Below are 23,228 nucleotides of genomic sequence, written 5' to 3'. Positions count from 1 at the left end.
CTTTTACAGTTGGGAATGTTTCTCACAAGTCTAGCATCACATGTGAGTTGGTGGAGGTGAAATTGAGTTTTACGCGTACATAACAGCCTTTTCTGACCACAATCCGGCCAGGAATCTAGCCACAAATCCGGCCAAATTCCGGCCGGATTGCTACAGTGACCATTTGGTCACTTCTGGTTCAATTTCCAGCTCTGCTCCGATTTTGCATCAACTTCCACTGAACTTTTCTTGATGATAAAAGCTGATTTAGCTCTTGACCAAAACATGAAACTTGTAGCCCTTTGACTTATCTTTCCAATGGATCAAGAATCACCTCATTTGGATCTGTTTAGGCTGAGAAATGACCGAAATACCCTTGACTGCTCATTGCCCTGTTTCAGCTTCGACCAGTAGAAATTTGCTATTGTAATTCAGCTTTTTGACTTTGAAAACCTTCAAACTGGATTCAAATGTCTTCACCAAAGTTGTAGATCTATCTCTTATCTTCAAATTGGTTTAAAAATCATCTCAATCCGATCATTGTAGCCCAAGTTATAGCCAAAATACAAAAATGTGTCAAAACTGTCAAAATGCACGAAATCCCACTAAAAAGTGATAAAAACCTCATTTAATCACTTAAAAGCATTTTTTACCAATTATAGCCAAAATGATTCATTTTCTTCCAATAATATAACTAAAGTAACTAAAAATAATATAAAATATCATATAATTATTATGTAAATTAGTCACTTATCAGGAACTACTGGTTTTTGTGGGGAGTTTTTAACTTTAGTGGTGAGGAAAGTTTTTCTCGCCATAGTATTTGAATCAGATTGGCGAGGAGGTCAACCCTTGCTATTGATCTGTTTCATTAGCGAGAAAAGCAGCAGCATCCTCGCTAATAACTTATTAGCGACAAGCATCTAGCAAGAAACTTGACGAGGAAGCATTTTTCTTGCTGAAATTAATTGGCCAGGAAGTCAAAACTTTTGGCGTGGACTTTTGCTCCTCGCCAAATCCCTTTTTTGTTGCAGTGATATAGTATCCCTCTTTATATCTATCTTTACTAGATATAGACTTGTTCAAAGTTGTTGGTTCTTTTAATTTACATTTGGACACGCAAAAAAAAAATAAAGAACTTCAAAGGAAGCTTGGTACTAGAAGAAACTATCCGTTGCTGGTTCACAAGAATTGAAAAAAAAAAAATGAAAGCTTACAAAACACGCATACGTTATAGTTCTTATAACAAATCAATTAACTAAGAGGTCTTAGATATGAAATGTCAACAATACTAACTTGGTCCCCATATTAAAGTAAGATGAAATGTCAAATATGGGAAAAAAAGAAGAAGCAACTCATAAAGTTGGACGAAGCAAGTTAACCTATCAGACTGATTTCTAAGCAAAACCCGAAATTGTAGAAGTCTTGTTAGGTAATGTTAGAGCTGGTTTTAACGATTCGTAAGGTTTATGAACTAAGTGATAAGACGGAATAAATTCTACTTGACCTAATAAATGTCTAGTTCAAATTAATAGCAAACCAATTACTAGACGCCTTGGTAACCGTTAAAATCAATCATTGAGATTTAATATGAGGGGTTACAAAACTCATGCTTAGGAAATAAATGCAATGTAATTAATATAAATCCAACAAGGGAATTTTGGTGTCGGTTAGCTTTGAGAATTAGCTACTATAATTTACTGAATTGGAAGACAAATTAACATGTGGAGTTATTGATAAGTGATACTATTAAATATTTTTAAAATTTAAAGTATAGTTCGTAAAGTATAATGTATCAAGAATTTATTACGTATTTTTATAGTTTAGTTGAAAAGTATGAATATTTTTTAAATATATGAACTACACAAGCTTTTGTTGTGTTATACTTTTAAATGTGTATTGTACAAGTGTAATAGAAGCATTTACTAACTAGGAAAATTCGTATAAATGAAGCATTTCCACCAAAAATCGTGAAGGAAGATAAAGTGAAAAAAAACATAAGAAGATCATCAATTGTAGTGGATGATCAAGTAGATTTATTTATTCAACATGACAACAACATAAGAAGAGCACTCGAACTGAGTACTCATTACATGCTTCCCCCGTTGATTCTACATCAATTCAAAGAGAAGCCGCACAAGTCTTTTACACATATAGGAAATCAACCATTAAAAGCAAACACAACATAACATATTAAGGTAATAATATAGGTGTCACGGATCCTGTGTCACGGCCTTATTTATTTAGCATTAATTTTTGACCTCATCTCCGGATGTAGCTTCAGGGGTCTCCTCAGCAGTTCGACAGCATCTTTGGCAATGTCCATGGTACCAGTGGCAGCAACCATGTCTGCAAGTCTCCTCAGCAGGTGGACAGCATCTTTGGCAATGTCCATGGTACCAGCGGCAGCAACCATGTCTGCAACGATGTTCAGGGGTCTCCTCAGCAGGTGGACAGCATCTTTGGCAATGTCCATGGTCCCAGTGGCAGCAACCATGTCTGCACAGCATCTTTGGCAATGTCCATGGTCCCAGTGGCAGCAACCATGTCTGCAACGATCTTCAGGTGGACAGCATCTTTGGCAATGTCCATGGTACCAGCGGCAGCAACCATGTCTGCAACGATCTGCGGTTACGGTATCCTCATCTCCAGATGTGACTTCAGGGGTCTCCTCGGCAGTTCGACAGCATCTTTGGCAGTGTCCATGGTACCAGTGGCAGCAACCATGTCTGCAACGATCTTCGCTTTTGCTATCCTGATGAACCTCGCCTGAACTGGCATCGTGGACACCAGTGGTTTTCACGCTCTTCTGATCTGTTTCAAGACACAAGGAGACATAAATATTTGGAGCTTTATCTTAAGCTGCGAACGTTAGGTGACCGGCTAGGCTGAAAATTTGCAAGATATATGCAAAGAAAAGAATACTATGGATTAAACAAAACAGTCTAGGCATATAAGATGGTGCGACTTGGATATGAATTATTTTGCTTTATTTTTTTAATTAAATATTTTATTTATTTTAAGAAAATTTTGGCAGAGTTTCTCCTTAAGAAAATTTTTTTCTTGAATTTGGATTTGTTGGCAGGGAATTTCGTCCATTTATAAGGGAAATTGTTTTGCTTTAAATTATAATTAGAAGCATTTAATTTGGTTTTCGACGTTAGTTTAATCTTTGGTGCGACACTATGGACCGTGTATCCTTACAGCAATACGATAAGGATGCATGAAAAATCAGATGTGCCACTAACCATTGATAGAAGCAACCCAAATTTACTTTTGCTAAACAATGAAAAAGATATTAGCACATTAATATGACTTGCTTGATAATATACAAATAGCCTTCCATAAAAATTCACATTCCAATAATGAGTCTCCAAATCTCCATTCATTTAAGTATTTAGGTGCAGCCAAAAAAAAAGGAAGAAAGGAAAAGAAAAAAAGGGACTAGGCACCTGCAGCTGTTGCATCAGAGGAAATGAGGAGCACAAGTGCAAAAAGAACACGAATAAGAAAGAGCAAATTTTTTGAAGATGCCATTTGATCACAATCTCACTCAAAATGTAAATAATGTGCTAAATTATTGATATCGAGTGATAAGTGCATTGAGTTGCAGCCCTATTTATAGGAACTAGGAGGGGAACGCCACGCCTTGCGTGGAATGAGTATTTTAGGGTTAATTTCAAATACCTTCCTTGAGGGTTTTCATAATTTCACTAGCACCCTTGTTATATCCAATAATGCAATGAGCTCCCTTCTGATGTTGATGGGACCTAATGTCAATATCATCAGGGGCAAATTGACCATAATGCCCTCACTAAAATAGCTTTTTTAAACATTATCTTAGAAGCGCAATATAATCTTCCAATCTTGCCGAGATGCCATCAAAACCTGGTGCCAAAATTTAACAACTTTGCTAAAAGTAATTTCTCTGTTGGTTGGTGAGCCTTGGAGAAGAGCTTTAGGAGCTGAACTTTAAGCTCCGAAAATCTTTAATTGGGTGAAGGAAGCTTGCTGCCAAAAGTGCGTTATCAGCTATATTCCTTGACGTCTATAAAAGGTAAACCGTGGAAATTTTTTTAATTTAATGGTATGGTACCATGAATAAACTCGTTAAGTTGATAAGATGAACATTCTGGCCATAAGATATGTTTAAAATGTAGCCAGTAGATATGACGAGTCATTTGAGGTCCACACCATGATATCTTGATGTTATATGAGCAATTTATGATGGATAATGCCATGCATTATTGTTCTTTCTATTATGTGAAAATGGATGAAATATACATAGCTGGTGAATTAAGTAGACTGTATCGATTTTGATATGTAAGTACGACTTTCTGATTGGTTGCTCATTTTTTGTCTTCTAGGACAAATCTCCCAAAATAAGTTTATATGGTCTTTCATTGCTGAATCACGAACATTCCTATAGTAAAAATTTAGTCTTAAATCAGGTTGAACTAATTATGGAGGGAAAATTTTAGATATTAAGCGACTGATTCACTCCTCATTTTGTCATGTGTAGTCCCAAAAGGAAAAAAAAAGGCTTAAGTGGCTAATTAGTTTGTTAATAAAGACCGTATAAGATCACCTCCAAAAGTAAGCTGTTGTATTATCTCTTTGTTGAGTTTTTATCATGAACATTTTTTAGGGAAATTAATCTTCAATTAGCTTGGACTACATTGTCTTAAATTAGTTAAGTTTTTGCAGTAGAAAAAAGAAATATGCTGTAGTATAAATTCAATTATCTAGTAATTAGATTACTTTTTTCGATGCCTTTATCTATTTACCACTAATTGAGATCCACCGTGAATGTTGAACAACTAAGATGGGAACTGTGTTCATGACATTATTGTGCGTTAATTTTTTTTTAAGTTGCTGTGTGATCGATGAATTTCTATAACTGTATAGGGTTGATTGAAATAATAATTCACTTGGAGTACTCCAGGGTCAAACATATAGGAATGAGTTAATTTTTTCTACTTTAATTATTCTAATAAAAATAAAAAAATTTAAATTTAGAGGGTTTTTAGTCACTAATTAAGAAATTAAATAAGTAATCAAATCAAATAAGATATAGGTGAGAAAACAATTAGCAAAAGACTAGAGTTTCAAATTTTGATTCATAATTGGAATCATTATCCAATTATTTTCTTAACATGTCAAAGACGTATCACGTAAAAGTATTTTAATTATCTCTCGATACATCTAAATTGTGTCTAATGAAATCTCACATTGCTCTCGAGATCATAGGTATTTAATTAAACCCTTTAAGATTTTAGGTGATATGATTATGCCATACAAATCCTAACCCACATTCATAATTAGGTTAAGTAAGTTTATTTATCTAATATATGGTTGTATATCGCTTCTCAATTCAATACAAACCCTAAAAGCATATCTATAGTGGCCAAACATAAATATGTAATAAAGGCAAGATAGATAAATAAAAGAAAAATTGAATAATTTATCTAGAACAAATAATCAAATCTCCTTCACAAAATCTTAAGTCTAGATATAAATTAGTTCAACATATTCACAGATAAATCCAAGAATTCAAATGAAGGACAAAATAAGAAGTTAAAAGTAAAGAAAACTTCTCAATTTTTCCCTACTCCAATCTCCATCTTGAACTTTCTCTTTGATTCTTCAACACTTCCTTTGTGATCTCTCAAGAAAAGAAGATATAAAAAGGATGAACTAATGTAAGCTAAATGCTTTCTAACCAAAAAATATCCTAGAATGTCCCATTTATAGTCTCTCAAAGTTGCATCCGAAATGTGGTAGGAATAGGTCTTGAAAACTTACCAAAAATCGAGTTTGAATGGGTTTTCCAATAAAATTCGGCCCGAAGACCGGCTCTAACTCTGGCCGCAAACTTGTTATGCTAAAAAATCAGAGTAAATTCTTAAATTGTGATAGAAAAAAAAGTTGTTTTACAAGGGGGTAATTTTTGAAGCTAATTTTAGGATTATGGTCTTCACATTTGTGAAACGCTAGTTCAAAGACTTCGCATTTCACAAATGTGAGGTCAGTGTTTCAAGAAAAAAGAGAAAGGTTTTGAGAAAAAGTAAAAAACAACAAAGGTCGTATATGCCAAATGCGAGCTGAGGTACCTCGCATTTCTCGAATGCGAAGTACTCAATCTGAAAAAAAGGCAGAGCTCATAATTACGGCATTCTAATCTGTCTCCTAACCTGCAGAAATTGGAGCTCACTCTCTCCATCCAGCTCACTCTCTCTTCTCTTTTGCTGAGCTAGACACCAGTCCAAGCTTCCAGGATCGGCAGACGAAATCCCTCACATCTTTCTCGTTGGAAGCTCTGCGCCATTGTAGAGCTTGGACCCCTGTTCGGAACCTATTTCTGTGAAGCTAGCCAGCTGCGCCTCTCTCTCCCCTCCCAATTTGCCACTTGTACTACCTCAACAAGACTCCCCAATCAATTTTGTGTCCCATTTGCACTGCACATTTTCTTTTCACTTGGCAAATGGCTTTCAAATTCGTGGCTATGCTCTGTTGCTCAGAAACAGGATAAGAGGTCAGGCCTACGTACTGTTTACAAATGCGAGGTCTGTTTTTTTTTTTTTTTTTTTTTTTTTGGATTTCGTTGGTTGCAAATTCAAGAGACTTCGCATTCAGCAAATGCGAGCTGAGGGAGCTCGCATTTGCTGAATGCGAAGATCTCTTGGACGGAATCCCATACTCAAAATGCCCCCTTTGTAGAATTTTTTTAAAATTCATCATAATTTTAGAAATTTCTTTAGAAATCATTGGAACTGGAAGAAGTCCTCACAAAGTCCCTTTCAACGTTTCTTCTTCTTTTGTTGCGTTTTTTATTCATCCCCTCCTCAATTGCGTGCTTTTCCCGCAAAAACCAAAATATACTTAAATTAGGCAACTTCCATTCTAATTATAGCTCAAATAAAACCATTCATTGACAATTAATAAATATAAATTACTATAATTTGTTGATAGGGTACAATTTGTTAGTAATTTTATTATTAATTTTCCCTTTTATCCCTGACAAATATTGTGTTAATTGCTGATATTTACTCATATTTGGTATGTGGACGTAATTTCAGGAATAAAGCAGAAAACTACCAAAAGGAGGGACTTTATGGAAAATATGGAGACTTCTAAGGGCTTCAATGCTTGGGTCCTTGAATTTGTGGGGACCACAAGCTAGTGGAAGGCATCTAGTCATTTGGACTCTAAAAAGAAAGCTACGGAAGGAGACTTGGGGCAAGAAGTACTTTGAAGGCTTTGCCCACATGTGTGGGGACCACGTAGAGAGCCTTGAGTTATCTTTCTTTTGTGGCTTAAATAGGGATAACGTAGAGTAGCAGAGGGATATCTCTGGTTTTAGTCTTTTAGTGTAGCTTTACTTTTTCCTTCTTTTGACTGGCCTCTGGCACGCCAGGTGTTCGACGAAATTCCCCAACGGGAAAAACACCTTTTATTCCTTGCTTCTTAATAGAAAACGCTATGCCTTTGCAATCCATTAATTCGTGTGGTGATTTAATTATGCGGCGTGGCTAAATCTTCCATCTAGTCAAGGATCAACTCGACGGCGCAGTCCCGAAAACCTGTGAGATCTAATTAGTTTTCACGCGTTCCTTAATTTATTAATAATTGCACGTTGCCTGCTTGTATTTTCATGGGATTATTTTATTAATTGGATGTCAAGGGCCCGATGTTCAATGTGATTTATTAGTCTCGTGCCAATTTAGTCAATTAAATCCGTAATTGTTTGATTGATTAATATTAGTGGCAACTGGTGTGTTTACACATTAGGGGAACGTGCAATCTAATTTAAATAACCCTCGTAGCGTGTTATTGGTTAGGGCTAGGTTTTTCTAATATTAATGCAATTGGGAAATTAATTCCTACGGTCGTACCTAGGAGTATTTTCTGGTTAGGGGTGATCAATGGTCGTACCTTGGTTATCAATAATTTAAGGAAAAATTGGTCGTCAGACTATAACTAACCTATTAATAAATTAAGTGAACCTCTCCTGCATCAATGATCGGATAAATGGACTGTGCCTGAGTAGTTGTATCCTTGGCTAGAACTTATTTATTCTTGATTTAATTCCTGCTTTACTTGTGCTAGTGATTTATTTATTTTTAATTAAATTGTTTAATTATTTTTAGTTCCATTCCGGTGAAATCCCCCCTTATCAATTGGACTTTAAAAAGAGACAGATATCCCCAGTCCCTGAGGAGACGACTTTACTTGCCACTGCCTACTATTTTTGCCAACTAATTAATTCTGGTATATCGGGTTCAGCAAACTCTTCGGGAACAGGGTGAATCAAGTAACCCATTGCACACCTAGAGTCCCTGCTCCAGTACCTAGGATTAATTATTGACAGCTCTTAGTGGTATCTAGGTTCTATATTATTATTATTATTGCACAGGTTGACGACCTGTCAATTTTTGGCGCCGCTGCCGGGGACTGGCGTTATTATTTGTTTCTTTTTAAATTTCATTTTTGCTCTAATTTTCTGGTATTTTTCTAGTGTATGCCTAGGTCTTCTCGTGCAGGTGAATTGATTTTTGACCCTGAAGTAGAGAAAACCGCGCGTAGAACAAGGAAAGAAACCAGACAGCTCAGAGAGGAGCACTCCAGGGCTACATCTCAGAGACCTGAGCCCGAAGTTGAACCAGCAGATTCGTTTGGTGACACTTCAAGTGATTTTTGCCAAGAGAGCGTCGACATGGCAAACACACAAACATTAAGGGAGTTGGCTGCTCCAAACTTGACCCAACAACCTCTTTGCATAACTTTTCCTCGCCTTAGTGAGAATGCAGCTTTTGAATTAAAACCTGGTTTAATACATTTGTTGCCTGTTTTTCATGGTCTGCCAGGAGAGGAACCCCACAAACACATGCAGGAATTTGATGTGGTGTGTTCGAGTATGAAACCTTCGGGAGTAACTGATGAACAAATTAAATTAAGGGCCTTCCCTTTCTCTCTCAAGGATTCGGCAAAGGACTGGTTATACTGTCTACCTGCAGGCATTATCACCACGTGGCCAGAGATGCAGAAAAAATTTTTTGAAAAATATTTCCCTGCATCCAGAGCTGCTAGCTTGCGAAAGGAAATATGTGGAATCAAGCAATTTCACGGGGAATCCTTGTATGAATATTGGGAGAGGTTCACCAGGCTGCGTACCCGATGCCCACATCACCAAATAAGTGATCAACTGCTGATTCAGTATTTCTACGAGGGGCTACTGATGAACGATAGGAATATCATTGATGCAGCAAGTGGTGGTGCACTGGTAAATAAGACTACCCAGGAGGCATGGGACTTAATTGAGCGAATGGCAGAGAATTGCCAGCAGTTTGGTACGAGAGCAGATGTTCCTACGAGAAAGGTCAACGAGGTAAGTTCATCTTCCATCGAACAGCAGTTATCTGAATTAACCTCATTTGTTCGACAGATAGCTGTAGGAAATGCACAGCAGGCCAAAGTGTGTGGGATTTGCACGAATATTGGTCATACCACTGACTCGTGCCCACAGTTACATGAAGAGGGAATTGAGCAAGCAAATATGGCTGGTAACATGCCCATGCCACGTAGACAGTATGACCCCTATTCCAACTCATACAATCCGGGTTGGAGGGATCATCCAAATCTAAGCTATGGGGGAAATAAGCAACAAAATTTCATCCCCAATAGACAGCAGGGCTTCCAGCAACAATATCAAACAAGGAATCAACCCTCCTCTATCTCAGGTATGTCCCTAGAAGACATGGTTAAAACCATAGCCTCTAATACTATGAAATTTCAACAGGACACTGAGGCCAACAATCAAGAGATGAAAGCACGTATGCAAAACTTGGAAAATCAGATGAGTCAATTAGCCTCCATTGTCAACCGACTAGACTCCCAGGGGAAGGGAAAACTCCCATCCCAACCTGAGGTGAATCCCAAGAATGTAAGTGCAATGACCCTCAGGAGTGGGAAAGAGGTTGAAGGTCCAGCCCCAGTGGCTCCGAAGGACAAGAATGAGGACCGTATTGAGAAGGAGCTTGAGGAAGAAGGAACTCCTGGCACAAATGAAGAGGTAATACGTAACCCTGTGGTTCCGATTAAGCCTAACCCACCACCTTTTCCTAGCAGGTTGGAAAGGCCGAAAAAGCAAGACAAGGAAAAGGAAATATTGGAGATGTTTAGGAAAGTGGAGATAAATATCCCCTTACTTGACGCAATTAAGCAAGTACCCCGGTATGCCAAATTTTTGAAGGACCTATGCATCAATAGGAAGAAACTGAGGGGAGATGAAAGGATAATTGTGGGAGAGAACGTATCTGCAGTGCTTCAAAGAAAACTTCCACCCAAGTGCGGAGACCCAGGTATGTTCACTATTCCGTGCAAAATAGGGAACACTAGCATTAGGAATGCCATGTTAGATTTAGGAGCCTCTATAAATGTGATGCCCAGGGCTATATATACTTCTCTGAATTTGGGCCCTTTAAAGGAAACTGGCATTATAATTCAATTGGCTGATAGGACTAATGCTTATCCTGATGGGGTGATAGAAGATGTGTTAGTACAAGTGAACAATTTAGTGTTCCCTGCTGATTTTTATATTCTTGATATGGGTGATGAACGTTCTCCAAATCCATCACCAATTTTGTTGGGGAGACCCTTCTTGAGCACGGCTCGTACAAAAATTGATGTTAGTAAGGGCACCCTAACGATGGAATTTGATGGAGAAATAGTTCATTTTAGTATATTTGAGGCCATGAAATATCCGTGTCATTCTAATGTTGTTTTTGCTGTGAGTATAATTGACCCTTTGGTGCAAGAAGTATTTGAGATTAATGGCAGGGATGAATTGGAGGTAGCAATCACCAAACATTTGGATCTGGAAGTGGCCTGCGAAATGGAGTTAGACATCAATTTGCAAAGAATGGTTGGAGCCTTGCATTCACTAGGCCAAAGTCCTCTAAGGTATGATGTTGCTCCTATATTTGTGCCTGAACCACACCTAAAGCTGTTACCTTCTATCGTGCAGGCACCTGAAGTGGAGTTGAAACCCCTTCCCGAGCATTTAAAGTATGCCTTTCTAGGTGAAAAAGAGACGTTACCAGTGATAATCTCATCCAAATTATCACCCACGGAGGAGGACAAACTGCTGCGGGTTTTAAGGGAGCATAAGGAAGCTATAGGGTGGACAATTGCAGACATCAAGGGTATAAGCCCGTCTGTGTGCATGCATCGAATTCGCCTGGAAGAGGATGCTAGGCCGATAAGGCAACCACAAAGGAGATTGAACCCCATCATGATGGAAGTGGTCAAAAAAGAGGTAATCAAGCTTCTGGACGTAGGAATTATTTTCTCTATCTCAGACAGCCCATGGGTAAGTCCGGTCCAAGTGGTGCCAAAGAAAGCAGGGGTAACTGCGGAAGAAAATCATGAAGGGGACCTTGTTCCAATTCGAAAGCCTACGGGTTGGCGCCAGTGCATCGATTACCGTAAATTGAACGCAGTGACCAAGAAGGATCATTTTCCCCTTCCATTCATTGATCAAATGGTTGAAAGGTTAGCCTGTCGTGCCTATTATTGTTTTTTAGATGGTTTTTCTGGTTATTTTCAGATAGCAATTGCGCCAGAGGATCAAGAGAAAACAACTTTCACTTGCCCCTTTGGCACTTTTGCCTATCGAAGAATGCCTTTTGGATTGTGTAATGCCCCTGCAACATTCCAGAGGTGCATGATTAGCATTTTTTCTGAATATGTAGAGAGGATAATTGAGGTATTCATGGATGACTTCAGTGTCTATGGTGATAGCTTTGACGATTGCTTAGATAACCTGACATTGATTTTAAAAAGATGCATTGAGACTAACCTGGTGCTGAATTGGGAAAAATGTCACTTCATGGTTGAGCACGGGATAGTTCTAGGACATGTAGTGTCATCTAGAGGAATTGAAGTTGATAAAGCTAAAATAGATGTGATATCTGCTTTACCTTACCCCGTAACTGTACGGGAAGTTCGTTCTTTTCTAGGACATGCAGGTTTCTATCGCAGATTTATCAAGGATTTCTCAAAGATCGGGGCACCACTTTTCAGGCTTTTACAAAAGGATGTCAGTTTTGAATTCGACGAGAAATGCGAAGAAGCGTTCGAGAAGTTGAAAAAATTACTCACTTCTCCACCTGTCATCCAACCCCCTGACTGGAATCTCCCATTTGAAATCATGTGTGACGCCAGTGATTACGCAGTGGGTGCGGTACTAGGTCAAAGAGTGGGAAAGGCAGCCCACGCTATATACTACGCATCTCGAGCCTTGAACGGAGCCCAATTGAACTATTCGACCACCGAGAAAGAGCTCCTAGCTGTAGTTTTTGCTTTAGAAAAATTTCGTTCCTATTTACTTGGTGCTAAAGTTATTATTTTCTCTGATCATGCAGCCCTGCGGTATCTGTTGACCAAGAAAGAGGCAAAACCGCGACTGATAAGGTGGATATTGTTGCTACAGGAGTTTGACTTGGAGATCAGAGATAAGAAAGGGGCAGAGAATTTGGTAGCAGATCACTTGAGTCGGGTACAAGTCACCAAGGACGATATCCCGTTGAGAGAAAGCTTCCCTGACGAGCACTTATTTTCTGCTAATTTAACTTTGCCCTGGTATGCAGATATTGTTAATTTTCTAGTTACTGACAAGTTTCCTGCAGGATGGCCTAAGGCAAAAAGGGATAAGTTAAGGAGTGACGCAAAATCTTACATCTGGGATGATCCTTACCTCTGGAAACGTGGTGCCGACCAAATCATTCGCAGATGTGTGAGTGAAAATGAATTCCAGTCTATTTTAGCTTATTGTCACTCTTTTGCATGTGGAGGTCACTTTGGACCAAAGAGAACTGCTCGTAAGGTTCTAGAGAGTGGATTTTATTGGCCAACCCTCTTTAAGGATACCTATTTATTTTGTAAGTCATGTGATAAGTGTCAACGAGTAGGTAGTATTTCTCGAAGGGATCAAATGACCCAGACCCCAATGATTTTTGTTGAGATTTTTGATGTTTGGGGTATTGATTTTATGGGCCCTTTTCCTTCATCTTTCGGTTTTTTGTATATATTGCTTGCCGTAGATTATGTCTCAAAGTGGGTGGAAGCAAAAGCCACCCGCACTAATGATTCTAAGGTGGTTGCAGAATTCATTAAATCTAATATCTTTGTCCGTTTTGGGATGCCACGAGCAATTGTAAGTGATCGGGGTACCCATTTCTGCAACAAGACGATTGCTGCACTTTTTAGGAGGTACGGTGTCTTGCACAAAGTCTCCACGTCTTACCATCCGCAGACAAACGGTCAGGCGGAAGCATCGAATCGGGAGATCAAGTCGATTTTGGAAAAAATGGTTCGACCTGACAGGAAGGACTGGAGTATGAGACTTGAAGATGCCTTGTGGGCATATAGAACGGCGTACAAGACACCGATCGGCATGTCCCCTTACCGTTTGGTATTTGGGAAGCCATGCCACCTTCCTGTCGAATTCGAGCATAGAGCATTTTGGGCGGTCAAGCAATGCAACATGGATATCGAAGAGGGCGGAATTCAAAGGAAGCTACAGTTACAAGAATTGGAGGAGATTCGCAATGAAGCCTACGAGAATGCTGTGATGTATAAGGAGAAAAACAAGATTTTTCATGACCAGCAGGTCTCTAGGAAGACGTTTGAATGTGGACAAAAAGTTCTACTGTATCACTCGAAGTTGAAGTTATTTCCAGGTAAGTTACGTTCTCGTTGGATTGGTCCCTTTGTTGTAACTAATGTCTTTGATTATGGTGCAGTGGAGATCCAGAGTCTGAAGACGGAGAAGAAATTTGTGGTGAATGGTCATCGTCTCAAGCCGTATTATGATGAGGTTCCAGTTGAGCGGGTAGAGATGATGCATTTGGAGGACCCAATTTGCTTGGTTTAAGCAAATTATGGGCTATGTCTAGCCAAAGACACTAAAGAAAGGCGCTTTTTCGGGAGGCAACCTGAATATTGATTTTATTGTTTTTAGTTGTTCATTTCTTTCATTTTGTCGTTTCCTCGTTGGGTAGTAGCAGTATTAATATTTCCTTCACTGAAATCAGGAAGACCAATCTTGGCGTGCCCACGCGGTGTTGGTGTATCCTGAGATCAGAGGACGAATACCAATCGTGGCGTGCCCACGCGGTGTTGGTGTATCCTGAGATCAGAGGACGAAGAGCAATCTTGGCGTGCCCACGCGGTGTTGGTGTCTACTGAGATCAGAGGACGAAGAGTAATCTTGGCATGCCCACGCGGTGATTGACGACCCAAAACATGGATTTAAAAAAAAAAAAAAAAAATTAGTTATTATTATTATTATTCCTTTCAAAAAAAAAAAAAAAAAAAATTAAACATTTAAACAGTTTCAAAGAAATTTTCTTTTAAAACCTTAGGCTTTTATTTTCTTTTCAAAATTCAGAATTTTGAAATATAAATTCGGAATAATGAAGAAACAGGGTTTTGAGAAATTTATATTTAAAAAAAAAAAAAAAAAAAAAAACTCTTTTTCTTCTTTCCTTCTCTTCTTTTCTTTCTTTCCTTTTTCTTTCTTCTTTCTTTCTTTCTTCCCCGCTGCCCCTCTTTCCCTTTTCCTTCTTTTCTCCTTTCGGCCGCCACCCCTTTCACCCAAATCACCAGAGCCGCACGCCGCCGTGAGCCAAGGCCAAGCTGCCCACGCTCGCTGCGCGCGGCTACTCTCGGTCGCGGCTCCCTAAGCCCGAGCGCCACGACCACAGCCACCCTCCAGCCGCCGCCGACCTCCACCGCGCCCCAGCTTCGGCCAGAGCCCACGAGTTTCCACCACCACCGCAGCAGCTTCACCCACGCAGGCTGCCGTCGACGCCGCCGCCCACCTCGGGCGACCCTCCTCCGCCTACACCAGCCGCGCGCAACTCCAACCTCCACCGCCTACCCTTCCACGCAGCCGCGAGCTAGTGGCTCGCCGCGCCTTTCCACCCCCTCCAAGCTCCAGCTCCTGCAGGCCCACCTCGCTGCGCACGGTTTCTCTCTGCCCAGTTCCACTTCGCCGCCACAGTCGCACGGCTGCTCAACCCTCCAGTCCACCGCCAGTCCTCCAGCAGCTTCCTCCTCGCGCGGGTAGACCAGGCGCTACTTCTGGTGAATTCGTCCTCTATTTTTCTTTTTCCTATTTTTTTAATCACTGAGTAGCTGAGGCCAGAGCACTAGTTTTTCATTAGCTGATGCCAGATTTTTGATTTGCTAGTTGAGAACAAAACTTTTGGGCTTATTTGGGTGCTGTGGTATATCTGTGGTTGGTTGTTGATTATTTGGTAAATTTTGTTCTCAATCGATGGTATTTGGGGAGAATCTTTACTCGATTTGACTGTTTATTTAGTTTTTGAGGGGGGGGGTTTCTGCTCTGTTTATTTGCTTAATTATTTCTTGGGGGAACTGTTTGGACAAGTTTGAGTTTAATTGCTGCCAAGTGGGGGTATTTTCTACTATTTGTTGAACAGCTAGCCCATTTGCTTTAATTTTTCCCTGTGACTCACCAGTGGTACTGGTTGAGCACTTTAGCCTATCATTGTTGCTATTTTTGGAGATACTGGCTTACGTTCAGGTTTCATTTCTGGGGGATTGGGTCTCATTTGCTGAAATTTGTGTCCAATTGTGGGTGAATTGCTGCGATTATTTGCTTATTGGGGGCGCCCGTGACGCTTATACTTGCTTATTGGGGGGCGCCCGTGACGCTTATACTTGTTTATTGGGGGCGCCCGTGACGCTTATATTTGCTACTTGGTTGTTTGGGTTTGCCTGTTGACCACCATGGTGAAGCCTCGATCTTCTTCTAAGACTAGGACCCCTAGGACTCCTAAGCCCCCTCCACCTCAGCATTCCATTCCCGCCTCTGACCCCTCGCACGACCCTTCCTCCTCTGGGAGGCGGGCTCGTCTTGGGCGACAAAGAGGCGTCCATATCTCTGACCCTGCACATTTTGGGGGTCATTTGGTTTTCACCAGGGCAGCCGACAAGCGACGCTATGAAGCGGCTTGTGAACGACGGATTATTCCTTGTCGTTATCGGGACCCCGCCACCTTGGGCCTTCTAAATATTAGCGTCCCCTTTCACGATTTGATTGAAGCCATCGGGTGGCGCCCCTATTCTCGTATCACTGACCTCCCGGCTTTTGTCGAGTTGGTTAGGGAGTTTTATGCCACGTTTGAGTTTGACCTTCCCACTAATTACACAGTTTCTACCCCTGATGTCATCCGCTTCCGTTTAATGGGCCAGGAATTCCACCATTCCATAACCGACTTCAATCTGGCCTTTGGTTTCATTGATCCTGCTTATGCTGAGTCTAGGGAGTATGCCGAGAGTGCGTGTGACTATGTCCAGCCGTTTTTCTCCCGCTATCGCTTTCTTTGGGATGATATGTCTGTAGACAGGGATAACTATGACCCTCGTCTATCCAAGGGGTCCTATCTGAAGGACCCGGCCTCTCGCTATATCCACCGTTTTTTGGCTTACAGTTTCTCTGGTAGGCGAGATAGTTCGGGCATTCTGTCTAAGCCCGAATTTTTCTTTATATGGTGCATGCAAAACAATATTAAGGTTAATCTTGGGTGTTGGCTCGCGTCTCAGTTCAAGTCCATTTTGCCTAAAAAGAAGCGGCCCTTGATTCTTGGGTCTTACATTACTCACTTGGCTATTAATTTGCATGTCCTTGATATTTCTAACCATAACTTGCATATAGCCTGTCAAATGGAGCCTTTGGATATTCCAAGCTTAGAGAAAATGGGCTTAGTTCGGGAGGGCGACAATGGTTGGGAGGTTGTTCCCCCGGGACCGCTACACCCTCCCCCTCGTTCATCCTTTGCCAGTGCCTCCACGGCAGGCGGTGATCCCGGTCCATCTTCCTCCGTTCCCCTCCATTCCGCCCATACGGATGAGGAATGGAACCAGCTCCGCAACACAGTCGAGCGGCTTGAGATTCGGCAGAAACACATGGACGTTAACATTCACAATATGGCGCAGAATCTAGCGGCTTTTATGCTGCAAGCCGGGTTCCCTCCTCAGTTTCCGCCTAACCCACCCTTGTCTTGACGCCTTCAGGGAAGTACCGTTGCCCCTCCCCTTTTTCTGCTATTATCTTTTCACATTGAGGGCAATGCGTCATTTAGGTGTGGGGGGGTCAGTTTGGGTGCTAGTTCTCGTTTCTTTATTATTATTATTTTTTTTTTTTTGTTTAGGTGTTGCTCCTTTATCTCTTTTGAGTGTCTTTCCCTTGCTTCTATCTTGGTGAATATTTTTGGCAGCGCATTTTTTCTTGTTAGTTGTGGTTTGTACTATGAGTTGAGTTACAGTGGCAAGTAAAAGCATGCCTTCTTGGTGAATACTTTGAGTTTAACGACGTGGTGCAATTTATGGCTAACTTGTTTAGGCAGTACAAATATTTTGCTGGCACTGTTGTGTAGTTTGGTCTCCTGTTTACCTTAGTTCTCCATATTTGGGACATGACGCAGGCTATGATCTGTAATTATTTGGTATCTTGGTGTTTTCTGGTGAATAATGTATGGCTATACTCCGCTAGTGTCGCCACCTAGTAACCGGAAGTCTTCACCACAAGTGTCGGCTCTCGCGTCAAAAAGTGACGATATCTATGAGTAAATAGACCGGGAGCTACGAAAGGTCGAGTAACTGGGCTCTTTCATCTAAAAATGTCAGAGTTCACGTCAAAAGATTTGAATAGCTCGGGGCTAAGCATCGGAAACAAATGAAAAAAAAAATGGAAAAAAAGAGAAGAAAAAAAAAAAGAGGGAGAGACAAAACAGAAAAGAAAAGGAAAAAAGAAAATCAGATGTGGAGAATATGTGAGTTTATGATCATATTAGCCTGCCGATCCTTGGTTCGTATTGTTGAGATTTTGGTTGCCAGTTGACTTAATTACTAATTGTTGCTAGTTATTATTTGGATTTCCTAAGCGAGTTAGCCATGAATTGGACAGGTCTATGGACTTAAAAGCTAACCGTGAGAGATATGTCTTGACACTTAGTCACTAGACCTTGATTTTGGGTATAGGCACAGCTGGCTATGATAAAGTGAAAGCTAGCCATTGTTGAGTTAAATTTTCCTCATGCTTGAGGGCAAGCATGATTCAGGTGTGGGGGGAATTGATAGGGTACAATTTGTTAGTAATTTTATTATTAATTTTCCCTTTTATCCCTGACAAATATTGTGTTAATTGCTGATATTTACTCATATTTGGTATGTGGACGTAATTTCAGGAATAAAGCAGAAAACTACCAAAAGGAGGGACTTTATGGAAAATATGGAGACTTCTAAGGGCTTCAATGCTTGGGTCCTTGAATTTGTGGGGACCACAAGCTAGTGGAAGGCATCTAGTCATTTGGACTCTAAAAAGAAAGCTACGGAAGGAGGCTTGGGGCAAGAAGTACTTTGAAGGCTTTGCCCACATGTGTGGGGACCACGTAGAGAGCCTTGAGTTATCTTTCTTTTGTGGCTTAAATAGGGATAACGTAGAGTAGCAGAGGGATATCTCTGGTTTTAGTCTTTTAGTGTAGCTTTACTTTTTCCTTCTTTTGACTGGCCTCTGGCACGCCAGGTGTTCGACGAAATTCCCCAACGGGAAAAACACCTTTTATTCCTTGCTTCTTAATAGAAAACGCTATGCCTTTGCAATCCATTAATTCGTGTGGTGATTTAATTATGCGGCGTGGCTAAATCTTCCATCTAGTCAAGGATCAACTCGACGGCGCAGTCCCGAAAACCTGTGAGATCTAATTAGTTTTCACGCGTTCCTTAATTTATTAATAATTGCACGTTGCCTGCTTGTATTTTCATGGGATTATTTTATTAATTGGATGTCAAGGGCCCGATGTTCAATGTGATTTATTAGTCTCGTGCCAATTTAGTCAATTAAATCCGTAATTGTTTGATTGATTAATATTAGTGGCAACTGGTGTGTTTACACATTAGGGGAACGTGCAATCTAATTTAAATAACCCTCGTAGCGTGTTATTGGTTAGGGCTAGGTTTTTCTAATATTAATGCAATTGGGAAATTAATTCCTACGGTCGTACCTAGGAGTATTTTCTGGTTAGGGGTGATCAATGGTCGTACCTTGGTTATCAATAATTTAAGGAAAAATTGGTCGTCAGACTATAACTAACCTATTAATAAATTAAGTGAACCTCTCCTGCATCAATGATCGGATAAATGGACTGTGCCTGAGTAGTTGTATCCTTGGCTAGAACTTATTTATTCTTGATTTAATTCCTGCTTTACTTGTGCTAGTGATTTATTTATTTTTAATTAAATTGTTTAATTATTTTTAGTTCCATTCCGGTGAAATCCCCCCTTATCAATTGGACTTTAAAAAGAGACAGATATCCCCAGTCCCTGAGGAGACGACTTTACTTGCCACTGCCTACTATTTTTGCCAACTAATTAATTCTGGTATATCGGGTTCAGCAAACTCTTCGGGAACAGGGTGAATCAAGTAACCCATTGCACACCTAGAGTCCCTGCTCCAGTACCTAGGATTAATTATTGACAGCTCTTAGTGGTATCTAGGTTCTATATTATTATTATTATTGCACAGGTTGACGACCTGTCAAGCTCAGTATTGCTTATTCATAGATGCAAGTAGGTTTTCGATACAATAAAAGAGTTGACTGAAAAGATCCCTTGTCTTGAGATGTAGTACTCGTTGCAAGCTAGTCAGATTTTTCCAATTTCTTGTTTGAATATATGAAAAATTCTAGCTTGCGGTTCTCGTCAATTCTTCAAATCAACTCCAAGTTCATTAATATATTTGTGTTTATGGAACATTTTGTTGAGCAGCTAGTGAGATTGAAGGATGGTTTCAAGAAATTCATATATTTGGGATATATTTTGAAATTTATCGTACATTTACCTTGAAGATCAGAAGAAAATTGAGGCAGAATTGAATTATTACTAAGAATGGTGAAGGGACTTAGCATTAAGCTAAATCTAGAACAAAGGCTAATTTATTTTGAGGTGGATATTGAAGCAGCTGACATCAAATGGATCTTGCTGCTTAAGTCTTTATCTTAAAGTACTTAATTTAGCAATGCTCTCCATTTTAGCAATGTACTTAATTTACCTTAATTTAGCCTATGGCATGCTTTATACGCAGCATTTGTGATCTTCCTAAAACTAAAACATTAAAGGATGAAAAATAATCATACAGATTACTAACAGTATTTTGATTACTATACTTAAGCTATTATATTTAAGGATATTGATGGTGCATTGACAATCTAATCTAATCTAATACTATATAAAAGCGTTGATGGCTGCTCAGGGAAACAAATTGTCAACCAAGGGTACTTAGATTTCAATAGAGGGAGATGATGACAAACCAAAGGAATAAATCTTCGAACAGGATCTAGCATTGACCACAAGGTGCCCATTTTTTTTTTTTTACTTATTATTATTATTATTATTATTATTATTATTTTGATTTTGATGATTGCTTAGTGAAAAACTTAGAAATTAGAGATTTTGAATTCAAATTCCTCTTCAACCCCTCTACTGCTTAATTTCCATCCTTCCTTTATTTGAAAAAATTTAAGACAAAAAAACTAAGATTTAGCAAAGTTTACCATTATCAAGATTCTGAACTGCTCTGCTTTCAGGACTTCTAAACATAAATATACCTAGCTTCTAGTAAGTTATTTGTCACCATCCAAGCCCATGGTTGGCCCAAGTAATTTTTGTGTCGAAATTCACTATCCCAAAATGGTTATTCCAAATAACTAGTAACTTATGAGACCAAATCTTATATATATCAATCCTTTTCCTCTCCCACTTCCAACGTGGGACAAGGGGTATCACATTATTACTTACTAACTTATTTTCTTTTTCCTAAACGTGAAAATTATATCCCAAAACCTACAAAATATCAAACTTATACAATTAATTTCACAATCTGTATTTGTTGTGTAAGTGCGTACAACTATTAGAGGTAATATCTATACTATACCATGGAGTTGAAACTGATAATTGAAGATGCCCTAAATCAGTAGAATGTAAAAATGCTGAATTTGCCTAGAGGCTGACAGGTTGTCAAGCCTTTGCAATAATAAAAACCTGCTTAACTAAAGTTAATTTTTGTAAATAGTGGTAAACATGGTCGAATCCACATGGACTGGGTATAACTGTTTCTTTTCAAATTCACAGTAACCAGGGGGTGTTTTTGTGCAGAAGATGACAAACAAAGAAAATCTAAGAAGCTACTAAAAATTAAATAACAATCTACTAAAATCAAATGAGTGATAATTAAGAATCTAGCCAAGAAATAACTTCAGCAATGGTTCACCTAATTGATCATCGATGCAAAGCTAATTCCAATTATTTACTAATAAATAGGTTATAACTATCAAACAAGCGATGACAGTTAATCCCTCCTTACTGTGTCGGTAATTAAGGTACGCCCGTTAATCACTGCCCTAATGGGAAAATAATCCTAGGTACGCCCGTAAGATTTAATTCCCCAATTGCCTTACATTTAGAGGAGCCCTATTCTAACCAAATAATACACTACCAGGGTTATCTTATATTAGCCCGCGTATTTCCTTGACACAAAGCCAATCATGTCAGTTGTCACTATATCAAGGCAATTAAACAATTACGGATTTAATGCTCTAATTGACAATAGATTACCAAATTAACTAATTATCTGGATCCAAGACAATCAATTAATTAAATAACTATATGTACTGAAATCAAAGAATATGCGAATACCAATAAATAAAAGAAAAAATAAAATAAATTTTTTTTCCAACAAACGATACCAATTTTATATATATTAACACTTGAAATTACAAGAGTTAATTACAAAACGGGGTAACTACCCCCATATCTTTCCTAACTAGTTCTGATAACCAAGATGGGAATGATCCCTCCCATTCAAAAAATAAAATTAAATCGATCTCACAATTTTTAGGCGAATCAAAGCTTCCGTTGTTCCTTGACTAGACAAAGGGATTTAACTCATCCCTTGTCTACTCCTACGGAAGAGCAACTAAAGACGAAAAGAAAAGTCAAAGGCTAAGGTCCCCTCCTTTGACATGCGTAGGAAAGAAAAATATAAAAAAGAGATCCCAGCGAACAGTTAAAGAAAACAACTCTTAGTTGCTCCTGCCATGCGCAGGAGGAGTCCTACTCAAAAGCATCCGTTTCCCATTCCTATCTAATTGCAATCCTCTCTAATGCCTAACTATTGTGCGGTGGCGCCGACCAGCAAAAAGGAAGCCCTGCCTTCATCCATGCCTTTGCAGTAATTACTAAAATGGGGATAAGTTTTCCTTTTTCAAAAATACCCCTGGGATAAGTTCTATTATTTGGATTCCTCTTTTGTCAAATCGGCACTTGTTATCATATTTTCGTTCTACTCCCTGAAATAAATGCAAAATACTAAAAGTGAGTAGAATCCAATAATTAATCCACATCGAGTCAGGTAATAGGGAAAATTAATAATAAAATAAACAATGAAATTGCAACCTATCAATTCCCCCCACACCTAAACCATGCTTGCCCTCAAGCATAGGAATAGCAATTGAACATCAAAGTTTGACAATGGCTATTGCTCCAACTACCGCACTGCCAAAATACCAAGAAAAAAAAATTTATCAAGCATCACGGGTCATGATCAAAGAAAAATCACCCCGGTTAACTTCCCAACCACCAACTCCTCCAATTTAAAGCAAACTATTCTAAGAAAAAGGAATGGCTGTTCACATTTATCAGCAATTGGTCCAACTATTAACCAAAATCTCAACATTAAACCCATAAAACGGCAAGCTGACTTTCGTCACATTTGGCACAACCTTCACTTTTTTTTTTAATTATCACACTTTTCTATTTTCTCTCTTTTTTTCTTCTTTTGAGAATAGCAAAAGACTTAGTCTCTAGTCACTAGAGCCTTTTGACGCGAACTCCAAAATTTGTCAGATGAAGGAGCTCGGTTACTCAGCTCCTATCGCTAGGTGACCACGTACTCATAGAAATCACTACCTTTTGACGCGAGAATCGATACTTTTAGTGAAAATCCCCAATTACTCAGTAGTAATAACTAGAGGAGTACAGTCACTCTTATTAACAACCAAATAACACAAAAACTCAATATAACACAAAAATCAAAAGAAAATTTGCATAAGCTAGTCTCATTTTCAAACATGGAGAACTAAGGTTAATAACTGGACCAATTC

General features: G+C 39.3%; 1 protein-coding gene across 2 annotated transcripts; it reads right to left on the bottom strand.

Annotated features, from left to right (window-relative positions):
• Window positions 1–2,002: 2,002 nt before the first annotated feature.
• On the bottom strand, window positions 2,003–3,569 carry LOC140038046 (uncharacterized). Of its 2 annotated transcripts, none has more exons than XM_072083224.1 (3): window positions 3,432–3,569; window positions 2,545–2,793; window positions 2,003–2,428 (listed from the first exon to the last, which is right to left on the bottom strand). In XM_072083224.1, the coding sequence occupies exons 1-3, from the start codon at window positions 3,514–3,516 to the stop codon at window positions 2,229–2,231; spliced, it is 534 nt and encodes a 177-aa protein (XP_071939325.1). In that variant the 5' UTR covers window positions 3,517–3,569; the 3' UTR covers window positions 2,003–2,228. The 2 variants fall into 2 exon arrangements, with proteins under 2 accessions (XP_071939325.1, XP_071939326.1); XM_072083225.1 differs by having other exon boundaries at window positions 2,003–2,347.
• Window positions 3,570–23,228: the final 19,659 nt, after the last annotated feature.

The sequence above is a fragment of the Coffea arabica genome, chromosome 3c (assembly GCF_036785885.1).
Source record: "Coffea arabica cultivar ET-39 chromosome 3c, Coffea Arabica ET-39 HiFi, whole genome shotgun sequence".
Classification (NCBI taxonomy): Eukaryota; Viridiplantae; Streptophyta; class Magnoliopsida; order Gentianales; family Rubiaceae; genus Coffea; species Coffea arabica.
The sequence above is the reverse complement of the archived record's forward strand: the minus strand, read 5'-3'. Positions and strand labels throughout refer to the sequence as shown.